At 35.4% G+C, this 24096-nt stretch overlaps 1 protein-coding gene across 6 annotated transcripts in view; it reads left to right on the top strand.

The window, feature by feature from the left end:
* LOC149787575 (uncharacterized) overlaps positions 1-24096 on the top strand; it is a 106579-nt gene that overhangs the window by 60162 nt on the left and 22321 nt on the right. For 3 of the 6 annotated variants that reach the window (XM_089973738.1, XM_089973744.1, XM_089973739.1), the window contains exons 5-11: positions 2246-2307; positions 2627-2680; positions 3854-3940; positions 9828-9887; positions 15177-15259; positions 16973-17052; positions 17907-18113. In XM_089973738.1, the coding sequence (XP_089829864.1) occupies positions 2246-2307; positions 2627-2680; positions 3854-3940; positions 9828-9887; positions 15177-15259; positions 16973-17052; positions 17907-18113 (633 nt within the window). The remainder of the gene's footprint in view (positions 1-2245; positions 2308-2626; positions 2681-3853; positions 3941-9827; positions 9888-15176; positions 15260-16972; positions 17053-17906; positions 18114-24096) is intronic. The other 3 variants (XM_089973741.1, XM_089973742.1, XM_089973743.1) reach the window with 3 other exon arrangements.

Below are 24096 nucleotides of genomic sequence, written 5' to 3'. Positions count from 1 at the left end.
GCTCATTAGTTCGGGCCAGGAATATTTCCATGGGGCCGAATTCCAATAATCAAACAAGTAATCACACAAATCTAAGAACTGCTTAAAACGGGGCACTACAACCAAGTACACATACTCTAAATTTACTACAATACTTGAGACAAAATGCATGCAAACAGTTACTTATGAACTCAGGGAAGAATTGATGCATGAATTTGAAATGAATAAATTCAATAAATAATTGCAACGTAAATCAATGAACATATATTGTATGCAATTGAGACTAACATTGTGCTTCATTTGAGACTCGAACTTTTCTATGATGGCTACTCTTTCTATTCGTATCCCTCACTTTGCGACAAGCGGTCCTTGGACAATTTAATGAGAAAATTACATTTTACTAATTGTCGGAGCTGAATTCTGGCTTGCTTCAGCAACTTAGACTGACTAATTTCACGATGGGAATTTCTTAAAAGCCTGAATTCCGTCTGGGAACACACATCCCTCTCTTAGCTTAGCCAATCAGGATTACCTTCTTTACACGCCCAAAACTGTATCACTCCCACTGAAGTCAGAGAAGATTTGTCTAGTCCGCTTTTAATAATAATTATTCTGGAAAATATAATTTTATGATACCTGTTTCAAAATGGACCCGGTTTTCCTGGATTTTTCTTTGTTTTGTTTTAGCTCTTGTCATTTAGCGCTTCATGACCGTACACTGACAAATCTTTCGGACCGTTATCAAACGGATTCTAGTTAAAAATTCAATCCATGCTCCAAACAGAGTATATCCTATCCCTTACAGTCAGCAACGTTTCGCGAGTCTAGCCCATACGTCAAACGTAATGTTTACGTGTCACGCCGATCAGGAAAGAATGTACTGAATTTATCTTGTTATTTAACTTGCATTGTTTGTTAGTTATTTTTTAATTTCTTTAATTTCTTTATTCATTGTATTCTGCAAATAGCTGTATTTTGAACTTTACAGTGTCCATAAGTCAAGTCCATTTTCTACCTGACCTGAATCATTGATCTGGTTTTGTAAACAAAATGTTTATCTCAGTCTGAGTCTAGAACATTGAAAATCCCAATGAAATGCCGTGTGTTGTTTAGAACGTTTGTATTATAATTTTATTAACAGGCCTTCTCATTATAACTAAGATTTAATCCTGTAAACATCTGGAGCCTTTCATAATGAAATTTTTCATTTGGCAATATTTTTTTTTATATGTAGGAAATGCTAACTGTGAAATAAGGACAAGTAGAAGACTATATCATTTTGTTTATCTACAAATTATTCATTCGTGCTGTAAGATCTAAGCAGAATCAGTTGTGTTATTATTTTGTCAGGAATTTCCTTTGGGCTGGAATTTATTTATTCAACTTATTTAATTCAAGTAGTGCTTCTCTGGAAGTGCAAACTGCTCCGAAAAAAAAATTCTTGGAAATAGAGACTTGAATTTCATAGTGAAATTAAATAAAGATCTAGTTTTGGATTGTATTATTGTAATTCAACAACAGACTGTTGGCACATCACTATGACACAGGCTATCACATGCACATAAACATTTCCAGCATTTGATTTATTTTGGAATACCACTAAAGTTTATTCAGAACCTTAAACATTAGGTCTTGTGTTAGAATTTCTGGGATTTTTTGGAACTGAAGTCGCAATTACTGTATGTTCATTTTACTTATTTTTTACTTTGTATACTAGGGAAATAAACTGTTTGTTGAATTTTTTATAAAACTTGATGGTTTTCGCTCTTTTCTATTACCTAGTTTAAGACCATAGAGTCGTAATAATCTCTACACAATTTTGTACCATTAAACAAAGTTATTCATCCAATTATACATAATCGATCAAGGGGTCAAACAATAAATGCATAATCGATCAAGGGGTCAAACAATAAAAAGTCAAAGTCACTGAGGGGATAATGGTTATTTTTTTCGTTATTCCTGTGTACATCAATGTCTCGTTTTAAAAATTGCTAATTGTGCTGAGTCGACTGTCACTGAATAAACCAGCTTTGTCGATATTTTAGAGATCGAAAGTCAAAGGTCGAGGTTATTATTTTACAGACTATATCTAGCAGATGCGCTAGTTTTGGGAATCAGTACGTCCAGTGATTGCCGTTTTCTTCTTGTCTGACACTTTGGTCTTCAGACTATGCGAGACAAAAACTGCAGATGTTGTAAATGGATCACACAGTCTGATATGTCAGTGCTTGCGCACTTAACCTTAATTTACCTTTCATGCAAACAGGTGATCTGAAGGGTTCATTGAAGGACGCAGAAAAAGCAGTGGTCCTGGACAGTAAAAATCCAGTAAGTCTTTTCTTTTCTATTTTGTTTCTTTTGATTTGTTTTTGTTGTTTCGTTTTGGATTTTGTTGTTTGTTTTTTATGGGTTTTTTTTGTTTTTTCTGTTGCTTTAAAGAGATTTCATTGAGTAGATATTAAATATCAATATAACTGAAAATAATGAAATAGTAGTCCAAATTTAATGAAGTTATATGAAAGTCCAAATTTCTTTTAGCAAAAATACAATCATGTAGGATAAGATTTGATAGTCAAAATTTGATGGATCATCTTTATAATTATGAGTCAAAATAAATAGTTGTATTAATTGGCGTTATATTTTGCAGGCTGTCTATTGTATTCGAGCTCTAGTCTGGAATATGATGAATAACATTGCTATGGTACGTATTTTTGGAATCTTTGAGACCATTTCCTATATGTTACTATGCTAAAATGTGCAAAAAGAAAGAACCACTTCCATGATGGAGAAGCAGGCTAAGAAAGGAAACAACAAACACGTGCTAAAATTAGACTTTAACGCTATTTCTCTCAGATTATTTGAAGCAGGTACCACAAAGGTACCGATGAGAATAATTCGTTCTTAAACATGACAAGATTCAACAGCCATACAATGTTTGTTACATAAAAGGCTCATTGCATTTAGTGACATCTCTGTGTTTTAATATAATAAATTCCGCAATATTTTCAGTATCTATTTAAGCGACTAAGTCATCTTATTTTAGGTATTTTCGGACCATGTGACCTAGTCAGCATTAACAAGTAGTTCGAATGATTTCTACGTTTGTGCTTTCACAATTGTATCATTGGTTCATTTCAGGTTTAAGCTACAGTAAAGATCTTTAAAGTGAAAAATGTAATTAGTAATCGTCAGAACAAATATAGGGGAAAAATTTAAATTTCGACTTTTGCTGACTGGTTTATTGTACTATGAAACTTCGATCTGCGTATAAAATCTTTTGTCACGTGACGTGCTTGTAGACTTATGTCGCAATATATATTCTTAATGTACTTATAGATTCATGTCACAATATTTAAGCTGCGATGTGCAAATATACTCTGTTGTCACAATACATAGACTACGATGTGCATATAGACTCTGGTGTCACAATACATAGACTACGATATGCATAAAGACTCTGGTGTCACAATACATAGACTACGATGTGCATACAGACTCTGGTGTCAGAGTATATGCCTGTTGTGCTTATAGACTCATATGTCACAGTACATAGACTGCGGTGTGCATATAGCACCAAGAAATGCGAAGAAAGAAGGCTGCAATAAAGATATAAATGCACAGACACTCGTGAATGATACAGCTGAACCTTCTTTTGAGATGAAAGAACGATCACTCACTTGGGTTAATGTTCGTTCCCATGCAACTGACACTGTTCTCCATTTTATTTTGGAGTAATCAATGTCAATTATATTTTTGTATAAGGAAAAAAAAAACAACGACATGTAATTAGTCTCTTATTTAATTTATCGGAATTTGTGTCACTTTCCTCCATTCTGTTCAGCAATTACATTATCCAATTCGTACCTTATTTTAGGGATTAAAGGACCTAGATACCGCCTTGAAGCTGGACTCAAGTCATTTGTGTAGCCTTGTTCTGAAATCTTCGCTCACTAAACCAATTGTAAGTACGCACATTATTTTGTTTTTAAATTTATCATTACAGATAACAAAACGTAAGTCCTAACTTAAACTCGATTCCAGAATCCAGAATTCTGATTGACTGGAATTTAAACCTGCCTTCAAATGAACAATTAGATGTCGAAAGTCTAGATTGAACTAAAATAATTACATTAGAAGAGCCGGCCCCACGTCCCATTTTCTTGTAAGTTTATTTATCATGAAAGTAGCATTAAAACTTACAGATGGATAGTTTTACGCGCAATTTTACTTTGAATACACAGTTCAAGTCGTGCATTGTATAGGATATCTTGTATTTCTTTCCTTCACATTGTATAGGATATCTTGTATTTCTTTCCTTCACATTGTATAGGATATCTTGTATTTCTTTCCTTCACATTGCATGCTTGATCTCATTTAATCAAAAATACTTTACCAGACATTTGAGTTTGTATTCGAATGTATGTTTTACAAAAAACTAGAGAATATTGGGCCACCTTTTCCTCATGATTAACAAATCTTTTGTAGTGATTATGACTTGGTCCATATTTATGACTGCTGGTAGATAATGTCAGATATAATTAAGGCAACCGAATTTGAAAATTTCAGGTACTAGGAACTGGTCCTTAACGGAAGTCAAAGCGATTCTTTTAACCATTGGGATCGAGTTACGTTTACTTAGATTTAGAGCAGGGGTCTCAAACACGCGGCCTGCCAAGTCGTATCCTATGGCCCGCAAAATGATTGGCGTCACAGGATGTCATGAGAAATAACAAAGGTGGTGTGGCCCATGGGCCAACGAAAATGCCCTCATGCGGCCCTAAGGGTGGTTTGAGTTTGAGACCCCTGATTTAGAGTGTCTATCGCGATTCTTTTTCGTTGAAATACAATATGTATGGCGTAGTCAAAAACAATCAATAAAAAGGTTCATTCTTTGGTATAAAAATAGTAAATTTAAAGACATAACCTAATTGTGTGTTTCTCTTGTTAAGACTAATGACAAATCTGTATGTATAATATAGCAACTGCCAGTACTTGTCAGTAGCGGGTTCATAAACAGCACGATTTAGAGGTTAGACGTATAACTTGATGATGCTCCACTCTTAAATAACTCAGCACAATATATACATATAACCGCTCTGGTGGCCTAGTGGTTAGAGCGTCCGCCTCGGAAGCGGGATATCGTGGGTTCGATCCCTGGCCAAGTCATACCAAAGACTTACAAAAATGGTACTAACAGATGCCTCGCTTGACGCTCAGCATTAAGAGGTTAGTGTTAGGACTGGTTGGCCTGGTGTCAGGATAATGTGACTGGGTGGGACATCATACTACATGTCTGCGGCATGATGCCCCAGTGCTAGACATCACTATAAACTGCCACATTGCAGACATCGTAGCGATATGACTGAAAAATTGTTAAAGCTACGTTAAAATATCATATTTCCACATCCCATGTATGTGTGTGTGTGTGTGTGTTACAGCTTACGTAATGCAATGCTAAGATATATATCCGTCTTTCAATCGGTACATCTTTAGTACCGTGCTTTTGCATAAATACAATCCTATTGAATTACTGTTGATTATCTGAGGTATTTGACAAACTACCAACAAAAGTATTTGTTTGTGTTGGATTTACACATTTAGGTCGGTGTTTTAGAACACACGAAAATTCACAGTGGATTTTCTAACCTAAACTGATTTCGAGACAAAAGTCATCCATGTATTTACTGTCACATTATCCTTTGTTATCCTTCATTGACATTCCTCCATATACCTTATATTACCATATGTTCTTATCGAGGCATTTGCAAAGAAAGCATATGTCAGGCTTTACAAGCCAGCTTGAGAAATAATTGCATTTTGCTTCAAATATGTTTCACCGGCTGTTATTCAAGGTCAGGGTCATATTTCGAGCAAAGGATCTCACTAAAGGTTGACACGATTTTGATTTTGAAAGATCAAAATTCGTGGAAAGCAAGAACAACGAATGCTCTAAAAACACGTGCCAGATGCCAGCGTAATAATAATAATAAAAGGAATGGCCTGATTTAAACAGCATCAACCAATTATTATATATTAAAAATAACCATAAGGACAAGCTTCTTATATGACTGGCATGCCATGCTCTGACACTCTATCCTGTATTGCTATATAAAGAATGGACGATTCTTGGCTAGTGTAAATCGAGTTATATAATCAATTGTAGTGAAGAGGTCAATGAAAGAAAGCGTCGAGCTACCTAAAAGTGAATGTTTTGTTGATGAAATATGCTGCTATCATGACAGAGAGGAAGTAAATTGGAACTAAAAGGATTAAATGACCATCGTTGGGTATATATCGGTGTGTACATTTTACCTAATCACTCGTAAAGTTAACATAAAGTCTTTAGGATTAGTGCAGTGATAATGTAAAATTTACTCATCGATAAATACGCAACCGTGATCATTTAATCTTATATAGCAAAACTATGCGCTCTATAAACTGGTGTGTGTGTGTGGGGGGGGGGGATTTGGATTTTTAATGTAGATTTAACAATTTTTCAGTCATATCGCTACGATGTCTGCATTATAGCAGTTTTAGAGTCCTGTCTAGCACTGGGGCATCATGCCGCAGACATGTAGCATGATGTCCCACCCAGTCACATTATCATGACCAAACATTGCTACTAGTAATATTTTCGTATGTCTTCGGTATTACTCGGCTGGGGTTCGAACTCGCGACCTCCTGCATCCGAGATGAACCACTGGGCCACCGGAGCGGGTCATATAAAGTGATGGCAATTACTTCTGCGTAGTGGGGAAATGTGTTTCAAATTATACAAAGGACACTTTCTTGTCCAGGAAATATAAGAATGAATTTTCGCAGCGTACGCATTCCTATAAATTGAAAGTGCAGTTATGACATTTTAAAATAGCAAGAAAGAAAGAAAACCTAAAAGCAAGAGGCTAAAATAGCCGAGCAGAACTAGCACTCTTTTATGAGATGTGCGTCATAAGTAAAGCCTAGCTGTGTACTCTCAAACCCAAACCACCCACCATAATTTAGATATAATCAATAGTGTTTGTTTGTTGGAGTAACCACATGCTTTTTTCACATTAGTATGCATACCTAAAATTACTTAATAGCCTGCAGATTATTACAAAAGTAAAGCGTCTAATACTATTTGGGTGGATATGCAAACAGGGGTGCCCACATTTATTAGGGGTGGGGTTGGTGTGGAGGGGACCAAACATGTAGTAGTCACCTATTAAATTTTATGATGCAGGCCAAAACATGTTTATATGCGAAATCGGTGGTGGGGGTGGAGGATGGGGTGAACAAGTACCTCTATGTGCGGGCGCCCATATGTGCAAATTAACTCTCTAATTTTGATTTTCATTGACGATTTTATTACCTGTTCCTCGTTTCAGGTAAAGTACATGTGCTTTCTTCGTGTTACTGGGTATCGACAGAAAATAAGGGAAGGAAAAACGTTTAGAATACACTCAACTTACGTACTGAATACTGTCCAAACACGTGAATAAATGATTATCGAAGCAAAGTTTGCTCAAGTTTCTCCTTTCCACTTGATGCTTTCTTAAAATGCTTTCGTCCATGGACAATATAGTCTCCGAAAAGCCGATTACTTGTGTTCTGTACGTTGTGGGTTTTTACAATGAATTTGGCACTTTGTACTTTGGGTATGCAGGAATGTAAATACAGTCCCATATTTCGTCAAGTGTCTACAACAATATAAACAAGGAACATTTACAACCTGAGTAAATGTAAGTAAAATCTGCAAAGAGTATTTTCACTGGTTTATAAATGGAAATATTCTAAAGAAATATGTTAATATATTTGATCTCCTGAACCTATTTACAAATTACAAAAAACAATATAACCCTTACATCAAGAATGAATAAAGGGTCTCTGTAGAAAGGTGTGGAACACTACTAAATCTTTTGCCATGCTGTCTTTTCCTTGCCACGCAGTGCATGGTCAAATGCATCATCTCGCAGAAGTTCACGAATCTGAGGACCAACAAAGAAACCTTCCTTTATCTTAGCTTCACTTAACCTTGGAAACTTTCCACGGAGGTATTTGAAAGCTGCTTGTGTGTCGTCCATATCCTTGACAAAGTTCTTCATCAGACGCAGCTTGATGTGCAAGGGTGGTAACAAAATCTTTGTTGATTCAACAAGTGGTGGATGCTGAATACTTTCCTCACAGGCTCCAATGACTGTCGGAGTGGCCAATCTCTCTTGATGTAATGGGAATCTCTCGCACGATTATTCCATTCGCAGAGAAAGCAACACTACTTTTTATATCCAGTCTGCAGACCAAGCATGAACATTCAAATTGCCAAAAAGCTCCCACTGATGATGTTGATCATAGTTTATGCACCTCAAAATTTGTTTCATGTTTTAATAGGTTTTCTTCATATGGACTGCATGACCAGCTGGAACTGATGGTAGAACATTGCCATCATGCAGCAAAAACATATTTAAGACTCGTATTCCATGAACCAATGAATCGTCTCCACTCATATGGATCATGAACGATATTGAGGGCTGCCATCACACCATCGATGTTGTTGCAGGCTACAAGATCACCTTCCATGAAGAAGAATGGGACAAGATCCTTTTGACGGTCACGGAACATGGAAACCCTAACATCGCCTGCCATGGCATTCCACTGCTATAGTATGGAGTCCAACAGCTCTGCCTTACTCTTGGATAGTTCCTAATCCCTGACACGGCCATTCAGTTCACCTTGTTTTATAAAGTGTGGTTCAGAGGACTAGGATGTGAGAAAATATGGGTCATGTGACATAGATGGTTCAGGACTAGAAGTTTCAACCTCTTCTTCTTCCTTTCCCTCGTCTGACTCCATTGAGAATGATTCTGGTGCATCAGGAACCGACAGTCTTTCTCCGTGGGGTACTGGGCATATATCTGATGGAATGTTTAGATAATTCACGGTCCATTTTTTCTTTTTTGACACACCTTTCCCAACTGGAGGCACCAAGCAGAAGTAACAATTGCTGATATGATCTGTTGGCTCTTTTCGAATCATTGACACTGCAAAAGGCATAGATTTCCTTTTCCTGTTTAACCACTGATGAAATTCTGTTGCACAAGTGTTGCAGCATATGTGTGGGGCCCACCGCTTGTCCTGATCTCCAATTTTGCAGCCAAAATAAAGGTGATAGGCTTTCTTAAGCATCGTGGTTATACTGCAGTTATATGATTGTTCACACAAGTAGGAGGCGTTTCTACTCACTTTGGCTAAACAGAAATGTGTCCCTTCGCAAAATCAAATACTGACAAATAAGAGATCATGACACTGTATGATTTCCACAGCCGATATAGGGCAATTTGATCAGCTGTGATGTAACCTTAGTTATGATTGCATCATCCATGACTTCTAGGAATAACATGATGCAATTCATATCATGTATGACGCAATACCAGCTTCTGATTGCTCATTGATTGTTTTGCCTGAAAAGCAAGTACTGTCCAAACCCGGTCATAGATGTATTCATAGATCCAGTCAAAGATGTATTTTAGTCATTTCTGGTTTAAATTCAGATCCCTTCCTTTTATCATTCACTTATCCTCCGCCATTCCCAAGTCAAGGATAGTATATACTGACCCAGTATCGTATCTTTAAAAATAGGGCCAATCAACAATTTTAAGCAAGGTTTTCGTTCACAGTGACCCAGAATTAGTAACGTTTGACTACATTTATTTCGGAAGCATTATGGTTGTTGACCAGTGTTATTTATTGTATAGCCTGTTTCTTATTCCAGGTTAAAATAAAATTTATCCTCGTTATAGCAACGAGATGAAAACTTCAATATCATAATGTATTTATGCTTACCTTACGTCTAATTACTTCATCTCGAACAGAAAAAATGGTTCAGCATCGAAAGTGTGGAAAAGGCCAAACTGAATAAGTATGGTTTAAAGGTAGAATAGTTATCGTCTCGTCATCGACCAGGTTGTAGATACAATTTGTGCTTATCATATATACACGCAGCCTCATTACTGATCTCAGGGACTACTTGCACTGAATGTCTACTAGCGAGCATGAATATCTGTATCACCATGCACACTCAATGTTTTCACAACACGAATATCATAATTACTCCACTCACGAAATGTGCAATAAGAAACGATAGATATATGTCTCCACGTGCAATTGTTGTTAAATAAAATGTGCAAATGCCTGACTTCACACACACACATACACACACAGATAGATAGATAGATAGATAGATAGATAGATAGATAGATAGATGGATGGATGGATGGATGGATAAATATATATATATATATATATATATATATATATATATATATATATATATATATATATATATATATATATATATATAGATAGATAGATAGATAGATAGATAGATAGATAGATAAATAGATTAGAAGCCACACGGCAGATAAGTCTATCTGGATTGAACTGTATCATTAAGATTGTGTTGGTTAGAGACAATCGTATATATGAAAGGGCAAATTACCAGAGCAAAACTAGTCTGAGACTGGCCCTAGGGCGGCTTTCTGAATCTAAAAATGCCTTCCATAAGTGCTCAAAGCTGCATAGGACCAATACACCAGCTCACAGAATCTGCTTGATGTTTGGCTTTATACATGTACAAACACGATATATATATATATATATATATATATATATATATATATATATATATATATATATATATATATATATATATGCACACACATACACAGCATACACGTGTTTGTAGCATGTGTACATTTCACAATATATACATCTACTCAAGTGTCCTGACTTGTTGCAGTCATTGCATGTCATTGCTGTCATTGCAGTCATTGCATGTCATTGCTGTCATAATCTCTAACACGTGAATTATCTTCATGCATGTGAGTAAATTGCTCATTCTCGGACCTTTCCACTTCCGGAAAACACCATGATGTATGGAAATTAACATATTGGAACCAATTTCATCACGAGAGAAAAACGTGTGTGGCGAATGTAGTTCAAGATAGGATTAGATTGTTGCATTCATGTTTATCGGGGCTTTTGGCGAACGTAAAAATAGGAACATAGTAATGAGCCTAAGTAATACTTTAGCGAGAGATTTTCGGACAATAGCGTACCAACTGGGTGGAGGGACCGACAGGGCGGATTCCCGGGGCGCCAGAAGTCTTTGGGGACAAATCATCGGAAAAAATTAAAATTACACGAAATTCGTTGGCGGTGTCATCATCGTCGCTCTGGGCACCATTTACCCTTACTACGCAACTGTTTACGGAAAATATGGAAAGGCCCACGAATATACTATTGCATGATGCACTCTGTATCCTTAACAAGCTACGTGCTCCTTCAGTTACTTTTTGGTCTCCTCGAACTCACTGTTTCTGTCTAGAACAATTCTCTATATTCAAAGACAGCATGATCTTTGAAACAGACTCTGTACATACATTACTCGTAAAAGAAGGAAAACAAACTATATGTAACTATTACGTTTCTGATTTTCTGTCCATCTCCATCATATCCACTGCTCTTTTGAAACTAAATGTGAAAACATTCCAATGAAAGAGATATGTGGTCTATTAACCGCGTGTGCGGCAAACCGAGGTTGTTCCGGAAAGACATTTTCAATATACATTTCGAATATTACATGAATTGCACAAAGTTTGTTTTCTCCACCGAAATTTGGTAGAATGTATAATGTTTTGAAACTTAATAGTATAATTAACGTAGAAATGTCGTTGAGGTTCATTTATTAATCTTATCTAACGATCCTGTTTTGTGCGCTACGTGCATAATTGTATTTCACCGCCATTCTCATCATTTTTTTAAAAAATTTAGAAGAAAGGTTTTCTTCCTGAAAAATATTTAATAATATACATGGAAAACTACTTAACATTATACATAGAAAGTAAATGGTTTCATAAATGGATTCATGTTCTATTGTTTTTAACTGCCACTTTAACAAGTTATAAACACAAAAACTCGTTCTTTTGGTGACTTTCCTGAAAGTTCTCCTCTGTTTGTATCCAAATTTTGAAATATTTCTCGTTTCCCCAATGCATAGTATAACAAAACAGCTCCAATTAGAACTAATAAATATCGAAAGAATTATTCAATACTATGTTTAGAGAAGTTGTAATTGTATACGTTGTATCACCGTGTATTGATATTCTTGGCCAAGTAACCATAAGTAATTATAATAATACAAATTTGCCGGCAAGCCTCCTTTAACTTCCGTTCCAAATATTTAATTTTAACAATAAAGCAGGCTCATATGGCACTCAGTCTACTAGACTGATCCATTCTTCTTGTATCTTCCACAAAATAATATACTTCTTTCCCAGTTTCGAAATAAAAGGTTCTGAATAAAATAAAAACGTTTGATTATGAATTTAGACATTTAAGAATGTTTGTTCAATTACTACATTTTAAAATATCTATAAAAAAACAAGAAAAGTTTTTAACAACGTATCTTATTTATCCTAAAAATAAAATTATTTCTCTTTCTTCAAGAAAAGTTTACTCTGTCTCGTTAACGTCACACAGACTTCAGTAAAATAGTAAAATACCTTGCTTCCTGTACCAAACGACCATTAGAGCTTAAGCCGTGTTTTTTTTCTTCCTATTTTGACGACGTTTATCTGTGCTAATGTTACTTAGATGCAAGTGAACGTTTTTGGTAAGATTAGATGATGGGTGCCGTTTTTGGTGGGATTAAATGATGGGTGCCGTTTTGGTAGGATTAGATGATGTGTTTCGTTTTTGGTAAGATTAGATGATGGGTGTCGTTTTGGTAGGATTAGATGATGGGTGTCGTTTTTGGTAAGATTAGATGATGGGTGTCGTTTTTGGTAAGATTAGATGATGGGTGCCGTTTTTGGTAGGATTAGATGATGGATGCCGTTTTTGGTAGGATTAGATGATGGGTGCCGTTTTGGTAGGATTAGATGATGGGTGTCGTTTTTGGTGGGATTCGATGATGGGTGTCGTTTTTGGTAAGATTAGATGATGGGTGCCGTTTTTGGTAGGATTAGATGATGGGTGCCGTTTTGATAAGATTAGATGATGGGTGCCGTTTTTGGTAGGATTAGATGATGTGTATCGTTTTTGGTTGGATTCGATGATGGGTTTCATTTTTGGTAAGATTAGATGATGGGTGCCGTTTTTGGTAGGATTAGATGATGGGTGCCGTTTTTGGTGAGATTAGATGATGGATGCCACTAACTAATATACAGCCTCTCCTGATTTATGACCTTTGTTTTAAAATTAACTCAGCTTACAGCTGACGTGGTACTTAAAACACGACAAAAGTTATGTTGTATATTTAGCGTTCGGGAGTTTTAGAGAACTTTTAAAGTCACTAAACGAGATATGGCCGAGCAAAGTAATTTCATGTGTGAAAGAATTTTTTAAAAAAATCTATTAATGAAGGGATCATTGCCTATAGTAACGGAAGTTGATACGGGTGATGCATATACATGAAACATATTTTATATGTCATGTTTTCCACTTAAAGCTGTAAGTTGATTATTATGAAATATTGCATGAAGGTAATGTAAACAATCGCATGAGAGTCAGTCAAGAAAAAAACATAACGTTTTTAAATCATTTGTATAATGTAGAAAATGTAACTTTTGTTATCACATGGTCACGTGGTCATAATGAGCAGTAAGTTTTAAGCTGGCTAAAAACTTTTGTAAAATTTAGCAACAAAATCATCATCATCAGCAACAACAACAAAAACAGCAACAATAATAATGATAATAATAGTAACTTATTATTGTTATTTTTAATGGTATTAGTAGTATTGTTATATATAATAATTATTATAGTATTATTATTATATATTTATTATTATTATTATTATTATTATTATTATTATTATTATTATTATTATTATAACGGTAATAGTAGCATTGCTATTACTAACAATTATCATAGTATTATATTATTATTTATTAAAAATAATAATTATCATTATTATTATTATTATTATTATTATTATAGAAGTTCATGTGTACACTTTTGTTTTTCGGCATCCAGGAGAAAAGAAACATTAGTGAAAATCGACACAGACCGAGTCGGCGATAACAGTCGTATAGTTTAATGGGGTTCCACACTAATGGAAGGAAATAAATGTAACGTGGTAGATTTTATTGTAGTGGGTGGGGGAAACCTTTCTTGCATCAGGTAAATGTCGACAAACAGTGATGCAAGTTAGTGAGCTTCATAATCATTCGTCTGTTTTTATACTTTAGATAATAGAGTTATTTTTCTATTGTAAGCTTCCCTCCCAACGTTAAGTGAACCACGTGCTTTGAATGCACCATATTTTGCTCTTTTTATTATAACTTCCATTGCCCCATTTCAGAACCTTTTCTTTCCCTATCTTCATCAAGTAAAGGAAAGTCTTGTACACAATGCTCCTACATAACAATATGCAAATATTCAGTAGAACATTAAAGTTATATATTTGTTGAGGTTGTAATGCAGACTATCTCTAAAGATTATAAATATCTTCTTTCCATCCTTGCCTAAAAGTTACAATATAGACGGTTATTTTTAAAAAAAAAAAAAATCTATCTTAGAAAAGACATGAATGAATTTCAAATACAGTATCTTCAAAACATTTCATACATAATACATGAAAGTTTGTGTCATAATACTACATAAAAAACACTTTGCTGAGATAAATGCGACATACGGTTGAGCAACTTTTCCTGCTGGGGGCGAGGGGGGTTAAAACGTTTTCTCATTCGCGATTATCTCACAATTTTGAGAATGGTTGGTGATTCTGTTTTGTCTGTGAATGCATTTTCATTACAACTGTCATTAAATGTCTGATGTAGACGCTTTTTGGTATTTTCCTTGAAAAATCAGTGATAGAAAATAGTGTCTCAACATTAGCGATAAAGTTTGTACACGATATTTCTCATGACATTTTTGTTAATCTTGCTTATTATCAACACATTAATAGTTTTCTAGGTTGTTTTCGTACAAAGTCTGTTTGCGTTTATTTATAATGTACATATTCGAGTTGAGCATGTAAATTTTCAGAAAAATGAAATATGCCTGTACATGAGGGATAATATTTTCTTTTTCCTTCATTGTATGCTGCAATAACATTTATATATATATATATATATATATATATATATATATATATATATATATATATATATATATATGTATATAAACTTACTATTATTATTATTATTATACTCCAGGCAAAACGTTTAAACCCTGAGTCGGAGACGTATTTAAATGTAGACACATTCAACCACCCCTGCATCCTGGAGTTCTACGACAAGTATTTTAATAACACACCTGGATATTCTCTCTCCTCCTCTCATTTATTCTTTAACATCTCTAAAATCTATATACGTGTCTTTCATATTCAAAATTGTATTCTAGAGATAAAAAAAAAAAATCTTTAAAGCGTTATTTTTTCTTAAGCTTCAGCAAATAGGAAATATACCTTGTGGATAAATCTCTCCACCCTCTGAATCACAAATGACGTTTATATGATTATGTTTGCAACATAATTGAACATGTGAAGATTTATTTTGTGAAATGATTTACAGATATTCAAATGATGAACGTTCACCAGTATAACAGATCATAAACAAATCATTTCCTTTTTGTATGCGTCGGTTAGCGCTCGTTCGGTAATTGGAGAGGAAACACCACCATTGTGATTATCTTCTGTTAAAGCAGAAACTTCACGCATGGTGCATGCATTATTTTTTTTGCCCTCATTTTCTAAGTGTATTTCTGTTCAGGATGATCAAAACTAGAATCGTTCGTTTATTAAAAATTATTAGTGGGTTCCGATATACAGTTTATATGTATTACCCGTATAAGCAATCGGAACAATCTTGGCTTTCTCCATCGGACGGTAAGGAAAATCTTTGTACGTAAAATAATGGCTATGTTGAACTACTCTCAACCCTTGGTTGTTATAACGTTATAATAACTTTATCACGTCATAATAAATAGTCGACGTGTCATCGCCAACAAAAACATAAGCAATAGTTGCAGACAATTGAAACCGAATGATTTCGTAAAATTTGATTACAAAGTTGTAGGAACTACATTAAAACTTAAATTTGAAGGTATTTCAGTTCTTGTTCAATCGTTGTTGAATGTTATTTTCAAGATCTGTTATTAGACTCTGTTCCTCGCACAACTAGCTGGATGTTTGTACGCCAAAATCTTACCGATTTGGAAATATCACTCCGATTGTTTATGGGTCTCTTTCAGAGAGTCGAAGTTATTCCACTCGCATATGAAAAAGACGAGGATGTTCCAAATGCATGTCCAGTAAACACGAACGTGCCTAAGTACTATAAATAAGCTCAAGCCACTCAAACTATAAATCATTCCTTGAGTCTTATGACATCAGTGGAATTAGTTCATTCTAAGGTTATATAAATTTAGAGAAAAGTGATTTGAATTTTTTTAAAAATTATTCTTGCCTAAAATTGTGTGTTTAAGGATTTTTTTAATGACTATACACCTGATAGGAACAGCTGATTACAACTCATAAACGAAACTAGTTTTCAAATGGTGAAAATTACGCTGACTAGGTCACAAGGTCACTCAAAAACTTGTATCTAAATGTTTGGCACTCGATAAATTCATGTAATAAAAAGAACAGATAAGTGAGGCATTACGTGAGGTGAAATTTTTATGTAAAATTCAATATTTGAATTGAGCAACTAATGTTAAAGATTGCATGCGAATATGTGATACGGTTTCAGATTTCAAACAGAGATATCATACCGCTTGCTAAGTTACAAATATTGTACGACAGATGAATTACTAATATTTCCCAGTGTAATGCATCTAGCAGGCGTTTAGTTTAAAATCGTTCTTCCAGTGTTTGGTTGGAATGTCACAATTTTGCAAATAAGAAATTCCTAAGCACAGTGATCTAATAATCGTGTGTATTCATTCGACTGAATTATGGAGGCATCCCTCTCAGTTGATAAATGAATGAATATGTTTTCTTTTGTTCCAGGTTTTTATTCCCTCTGAGTGTGCCCCATACAATTACAGTTATTAACTTGGAGCCTGACAAACCAAGCAAGACTCACATAGGTACTGCGTTATGAACCCAGCCCCGTTGTCATACAAGGAGTGATATATGGGCAGTAATATGTAGCAATTAGGCCTTCTACGTAACTTAACATTGCGACTTAGGTTTACATGTGGGTTCTTTATGGCTCCTTCTGGGAATGCTAATGTTATTAATATATATATATATATTTGCATGTTAAATCTATATATATTCTGGGAATGCTAATGTTATATATATATATATATATATATATATATATATATATATATATATATATATATATATATATATATATATATATTAATAACATTAGCATTCCCAGAATATATATAGATTTAACATGCAGAATTCAGAGAAACCCCCGCATGTAACCTACGGACCTAATCATAGTTTTAAACTGCCGAGCCATTAGAACCCGTCTATTATTATGGTAATTTTAAATTGAAAGATCCTATCCAACACTTACTTTTTGACTTCTAACCAGCACCCACTTTTTGATTACTATCTCAACATTCGCTTTCTGATTACTATCAAACAACAACTTTCTGAGTACTGTCCATTACCTACTTCTTGAATACTATCAACATTCACTTTCGATTACTATCCTAAACCCATTATCAAATACTAACCCACACTTTTTGGGTACTGTCCAACACTCCATGGGTAGTGACCAATATTACATTTTAACATTACTATTCCTTAATGGCCTCACATGTAAACCTAAGTCGTCTTGTTAATCACCTTAGGTAGACTAATCACCACATATAAGTTTTGTATCTTTTCTTTTCTCCCACTGCCATATTTCCTGAATGTCTCTTATAAGAACAGGTCTATATTTAAGATTTATTTTTATCAAAGTGTTATATGTTTCCAGAAAGTGATCCAAATTTGTATAAATCACCTGCTTCAAAAAGACCTTTTTCCGCCCCATGTACAAGCGTAACCAATCAGAGAGAGCCGTTTCGATGCGGCACACCAACCGTTGCGGAATATAACAAGATATCGTTCAGAAGAAGACTTGACTATGGCGAAGCCGTCAGAAAGCACGTGTCCAGACCAAAGTCGGCAACAGATTTCTTCTGTAAGTCAAAATGATTCGTGTACATTTTCTTAAATGCCATTTACAATTTTAGAAATACGTATATTAATTATATGATTCCCCCCTCCCCCCTTTAAATGATCAGTATGTCGACTCAGTTATCCATTAATATCTGTGACTAACATGCAGGGTGTTAAATACTGTCCGTGTTATTATATTGCAACGATGGGTGTATAAATTTATCCTATTAGAGAAAATGTAACACACGTAGTGTCTTTAGAAAGCTATTAGTGTTGTTATTAATTCGACCGGAAGAAAATCATGTCCATTTTTCCATTGCAAAATGATATAAATTTCTTTTGAGAGAAAAAGACGGGAGCTGAACCTTTCTTCATTTAGAACTTTAAAATAGTAACGTTTTCCAGCAAAACTATTGCCTTGAATACCGCGATGCGTCCCAAATAGAACACGTGCCTCTTTGATGACTGCATTTTCCACGATCAACACGTCTCTGAGTCTTCGCAGTCGCGAATTCAGACAGGAACAAGTGGAAACGTTCGTTCTGAGCCACGGTACCAGTACTTGTACACATTTTAATCTGCATATATTTATTATTCATGTATGCTCTACTTTATTGTTCCCAACAAAACATTACGCAAAATTTAAATCTCTGGTGAATACTACCTATGCCTTGAAAGTAGTCCTAAATACAATAAACCACGATCTCAAAAATCAGTTTCTTAGACATACTGCGTATACTTGTTCAAAGTGTATTCATTGACTGGACCATGATATATAGCTGTTTAATTATAACCAAAACGCGACCTTTACGGAAACAACCTTGCGAAGTTTTTAAACAGCTTGTGACGTCACAAGATAACTGTGCTCAATGTGGAAATAATAGTCAACAAGTTTAGCAACAACATTTGGTTTTCGCAACCTTTAACACCATTTCATCTTCATTAAAAAAGTTACGCTTATATTTATGTTTATCATTTATTTTCTTTTTAAAAAAAAATCCAATATATGGATCATTTATTGCACATTTACAGGAAAAGTAAAAAGTAATGTTGTTGAGTATACTAATTTGTGCAAATTAGAAATCAAGTGAAGAGAAATGTTAAAGGGGCAAAATCTAATTTTTTTTATTTAAAAAAACTTCAAGAGAATAAAAACAACCCCCAGAAGTTATGACTGTAGTTGAAGTCAGTCTATTTCAGTTCTAAAACAAAACATAATACTAACATTCTACTGCCTATTGATGGTAGCGACTACCGTAATATTGTATTGACTATTGATGGTAGCGACTACCGTAATATTGTATTGACTATTAATGGTAGCGACTACCGTAATATTGTATTGACTATTGATGGTAGCTATTACCGTAATATTGTACTGAGTATTGATGGTAGCTATTACCGTAATATTGTATTGACTATTGATGGTAGGGACTACCGTAATATTGTATTGACTATTAATGGTAGGGACTACCGTAATATTGTATTGACTATTGATGGTAGGGACTACCGTAATATTGTATTGACTATTAATGGTAGGGACTACCGTAATATTGTATTGACTATTGATGGTAGGGACTACCGTAATATTGTATTGACTATTGATGGTAGTGGCTACCGTAATATTGTATTGACTATTGATGGTAGTGACTACCGTAATATTGTATTGACTACTGATGGTAGTGACTACCGTAATATTGTATTGACTATTGATGGTAGTGACTACCGTAATATTGTATTGACTATTGATGGTAGCTAATACCGTAATATTGTATTGACTATTGATGGTAGTGACTACCGTAATATTGTATTGACTATTGATGGTAGCTAATACCGTAATATTGTATTGACTATTGATGGTAGCTAATACCGTAATATTGTATTGACTACTGATGGTAGCTAATACCGTAATATTGTATTGACTATTGATGGTAGCTAATACCGTAATATTGTATTGACTACTGATGGTAGCTAATACCGTAATATTGTATTGACTATTAATGGTAGGGACTACCGTAATATTGTATTGACTATTGATGGTAGTGACTACCGTAATATTGTATTGACTATTGATGGTAGGGACTACCGTAATATTGTATTGACTATTGATGGTAGGGACTACCGTAATATTGTATTGACTATTGATGGTAGTGGCTACCGTAATATTGTATTGACTATTGATGGTAGGGACTACCGTAATATTGTATTGACTACTGATAGTAGTGAAAGGGGTCACCCTACGGACAATGGGAATTAGCATTACAGGGACCCCTGGGTCACTCTACGGACAAGGGAAATTTAACATGGAGAAAAATCGTGGGTCACTCTACGGACAAGGGGAATTAACATGGAGAAAATCGTGGGTCACTCTACGGACAAGGGGAATTGAACATGGCTATAAATCGTGGGTCACTCTACGGACAAGGGGAATTTAACATGGGATTTTTTTTTTAAAAATTTTTTTAAAAAAGGGGTAGGCAATTCAAAGACTATCTCTTTTCGAGAAATATGGCTGGCCCTGAAAAGGGCCTTTGGTTTTTCTTCTTCTTCTAATTTCTTCTTTTTCTCCACCAACTTCTTATTTTATCTCCAACACTCTTTCTCTTCTTTTTTTTCTCCTTCTCTTCTTTCTTCTCTTCCTCCTCTTCTTTCTTCCTCTTCTCATTTTCCTCTTCTTTTTCAATTTTTTCATTCCATTCTCTCATCCTTATCCTTTCCTCTTCATCCTCCTTTTCCTCCTTTATTTCTTTCAACAGATCACTAATGATTACCTTCATTTTTCGTAAATTGTTTATCTCCATCTTCACTCTATGGGGACTATATGAGTAGTGATCCTCGTTTAGGTTAACCAACATTTGCTCAAACATTCCTAAATTGTCCATCACGTTTTGCAATTTTTCCATTTTGTTAAGGTGGTTTGATGCCATCTTCTTTTTATTCTTTGCAGAATGGTTTGAACAACGAATACTGTGGGTTCTTATACGAAAAGCGCGAACGTGAAGGAAAACATCCCCTAAAAACATAAAATGGATCTTACCTAGATCATGACCCAACAACGCGCGGACGTGAAGGAAAACATCCCCCTACTTTCTCATTTCATATAATATAACCCTAACTATACTCTCCACATTTGCTAAGAAACCCATAATCTACTATTCACACAAACTTACCTGAGCTCTTACTAACACACAAACACATACACTTCTACTATTAATAAAGAGTTAGTGTTTATTTTCACACTACTCTACCTACGCACATTGGCAAATTAATAGTTATTTCTTTTCTAGAGTATTGGGTAGCCCTGAAAAGGGCTGTTTTTTTTAAACTCCAGATGCACCTATCTAATGGTTGCACCTTCCTGGCCTTGCGCCGCACACGCATCTTCTTCCCCAGTCTTCTTTCACCTTTCTTCTGGGGAGCGCAGAGGGAGGATGGTTCGCTTCAGCACCCCAATCCTCTGTTTCAGGAATATTAAATGACATCCTCTCTTCTCTTTTCTTTTCCTCTTCTTCCCTCTGTCTTCTCTCCTCTTCTTCCTTCTTTATTCTTGCTTCTTCTACTATAGCCTCCGCTGATAGTTCGTTTACTATCCGCCTGGCATATTCCAGGTGCATCTGGAGTTCTAACAGTTTCACTATTCTGCTAGTCATTCTTCTGGCTGTGTTGATCAATCAACAAGGGTAGCTGGACTGCCCAACGAGTTTCAATTTATACTGAAAGCGCGGACGTGAAGGAAAACATCCCCCTAAAAACATAAAATTGATCTTACCTAGATCATGACCTAAAAAACAACAACAACGCGCGGACCTAAAAGAAACACTCGCTCACTTTTTTATGCTACCCATCACTATTATAAATTTTTTTATAAATCACTTCAATAGACTATCCACATACACAAAACAATCCATTTAAGAAAGAGTTAGTGTTTATTTTCACACTACTCTACCTACTCACATTGGCAAATTAATAGTTATTTCTTTTCTAGAGTATTGGGTAGCCCTTAAAAGGGCTGTTTTTTTTTGCTATGGCATTCTTTTTAGTTTCTAACAATGCGATGTCCTCTGAGGATAGACTTTCTGGCGATAGGTCTGCTTCTTCGGAAAGAGAAGAAGAATTCTTTGGTGTCGATACGACAATCGACAAAGCCTCTGTCAGCTTCAGGTTGCTGCTGCTGCTGCTGTTGCTGCTGTTGCTGCTGTCTCTGAAGTCTGTACTTCTCTGTCCATTCTTCTTTCTCCCTGTTCATTTCTTCTCTGAAGAGCTCTTCTATCAGGTCTTCAGTGATTTTTAACATTCTCACATTCTCTATTTCTTCTGGTTTCGGTATCAGACTGTGTCTGACCCTATGCAGATTCACGTAGGCTTCGTTGAGCTTAGCTAGTTTGGAGCACATCTTCTTAGGAGGATGAGTCGACAATGGATGGCTAGACTGGGAACAACCCGGTTCTTAAAGTGAAAGCGCGGACGTGAAGGAAAACATCCCCCACACGGTTTTCGAGCCGCAACGTTCATGAGAGGGATAGTAAGAAATGAAAGAGCATCAATTCAACATTCTTATAGCTAAACAAACCACAAAGGCATTTTTTTCTAAACACAACATTTTTTATTCAAAAAATCACTTAACACTAAACATCAACATTTTTAACAATAATCCAACATGATAACATCAAACAATTTTTTTCAAATTACAAACACTTTTTTTCTCAATGGACGATCTACTTTAAACAGGGCTGACAACGTTGTGAATGAAATTGTGATTTCCACTGTTGGAAATCATTAGGCCATTGATGGACACTACGTTTCCTAGCTTGAGACAAAAGATAAGCATAATGGTCACAAAACCATCGATCTACTTTCACATCGTTTCTAGCAGAAGAACGAGGATCAAAATGAGTCACTAAATGTTCTAAGGAATAGCCCAGGCTGCGATGATGCAGAAAATACACACAGTACTGTCCACACACCAAGGAATCTGTGCCTTGTAATTTCACGTTATTGAATCGGGTGGTTTGAGCATTTCTTCTCATAAAGTCGATGATATCGTCTTCCAAAGGGGGCAATCCGTACGAATCAAAATATTCCACACATCCTTCTTGAGGAAAGTAGACGGCTACCCAGTGGGTTCCTGGGAGATGACTGTCGTCCGTGTTGATCACGTAAGCTTGATGGTCTTTAGGTTTGCGATGAGGGAGTTCATCTTTAGCACAGACGACAGGATTCCAAGAAGCCGTATACGAACTATGGTTCAAAAGGTAATAAAGTTCCCAGGTATCCATTGATTTGTGTGTTTTTTTTTCTTCTTCACAGGTAATAATAAGTGGTCAATTCGATCCTGACTTTTTGCTTGAAAATGTTTGACGAATAAACGGTTATTCGTTCTGTTTCCTCACTCTGATTCAGGAGAGCTTCGATACGATGGATCTCTTGAGTGGTTAATGCTGGACAAGAATGTTCACGCAAGTCTTTATACCACTGGTGCAACACGTCTTTGTTCGAGATGAGACTCCAAGCTTCGTCCAGATACTCGTCCAATTTTTCTTCTTGACTCAACATCAGGCATTTATCGTGTTGAATTTGACTGGGATGATCGTTTTGACATCCATAGCAATTTTTCTTGATCAATTCCGTTATTTTGTCGACCAAGTGTTTGGCAAAACAGGAGACTAAATGGGCTTCTTGTTCTGGCCATCTCGACTTCATCATGATATCTTCTTCGTCTTTGTCTTGAGATTCTTCTTTTTCCACGGTCTCCTTACATTCCATCTCCAAAGTTTCTCCACTAGGTAAAGAGGGATAACAGTCTTCCATGGCTTTCTAATAATCTAGAATGACTTCTCTCAAACTGTTGATTTCTATGGTATTATCGAATTCTGCATACAGGATGACGTTCACTGTCTGTTTCAGTTGTTCTGCAAACTGAAGTTCCACACGAATCTGGCCAGATTTTATAGGGTGGAAATGTCCCTCGTCGCTGCCTTGGTCTGGAGTGAAATCGAAAGCCCACAAAG

This window comes from Sinohyriopsis cumingii, chromosome 11, assembly GCF_028554795.1.
Source record: "Sinohyriopsis cumingii isolate HCF-2022 chromosome 11, ASM2855479v2, whole genome shotgun sequence".
NCBI classification, from domain to species: Eukaryota; Metazoa; Mollusca; class Bivalvia; order Unionida; family Unionidae; genus Sinohyriopsis; species Sinohyriopsis cumingii.
This window is presented reverse-complemented; position numbering and strand designations above follow the sequence as displayed.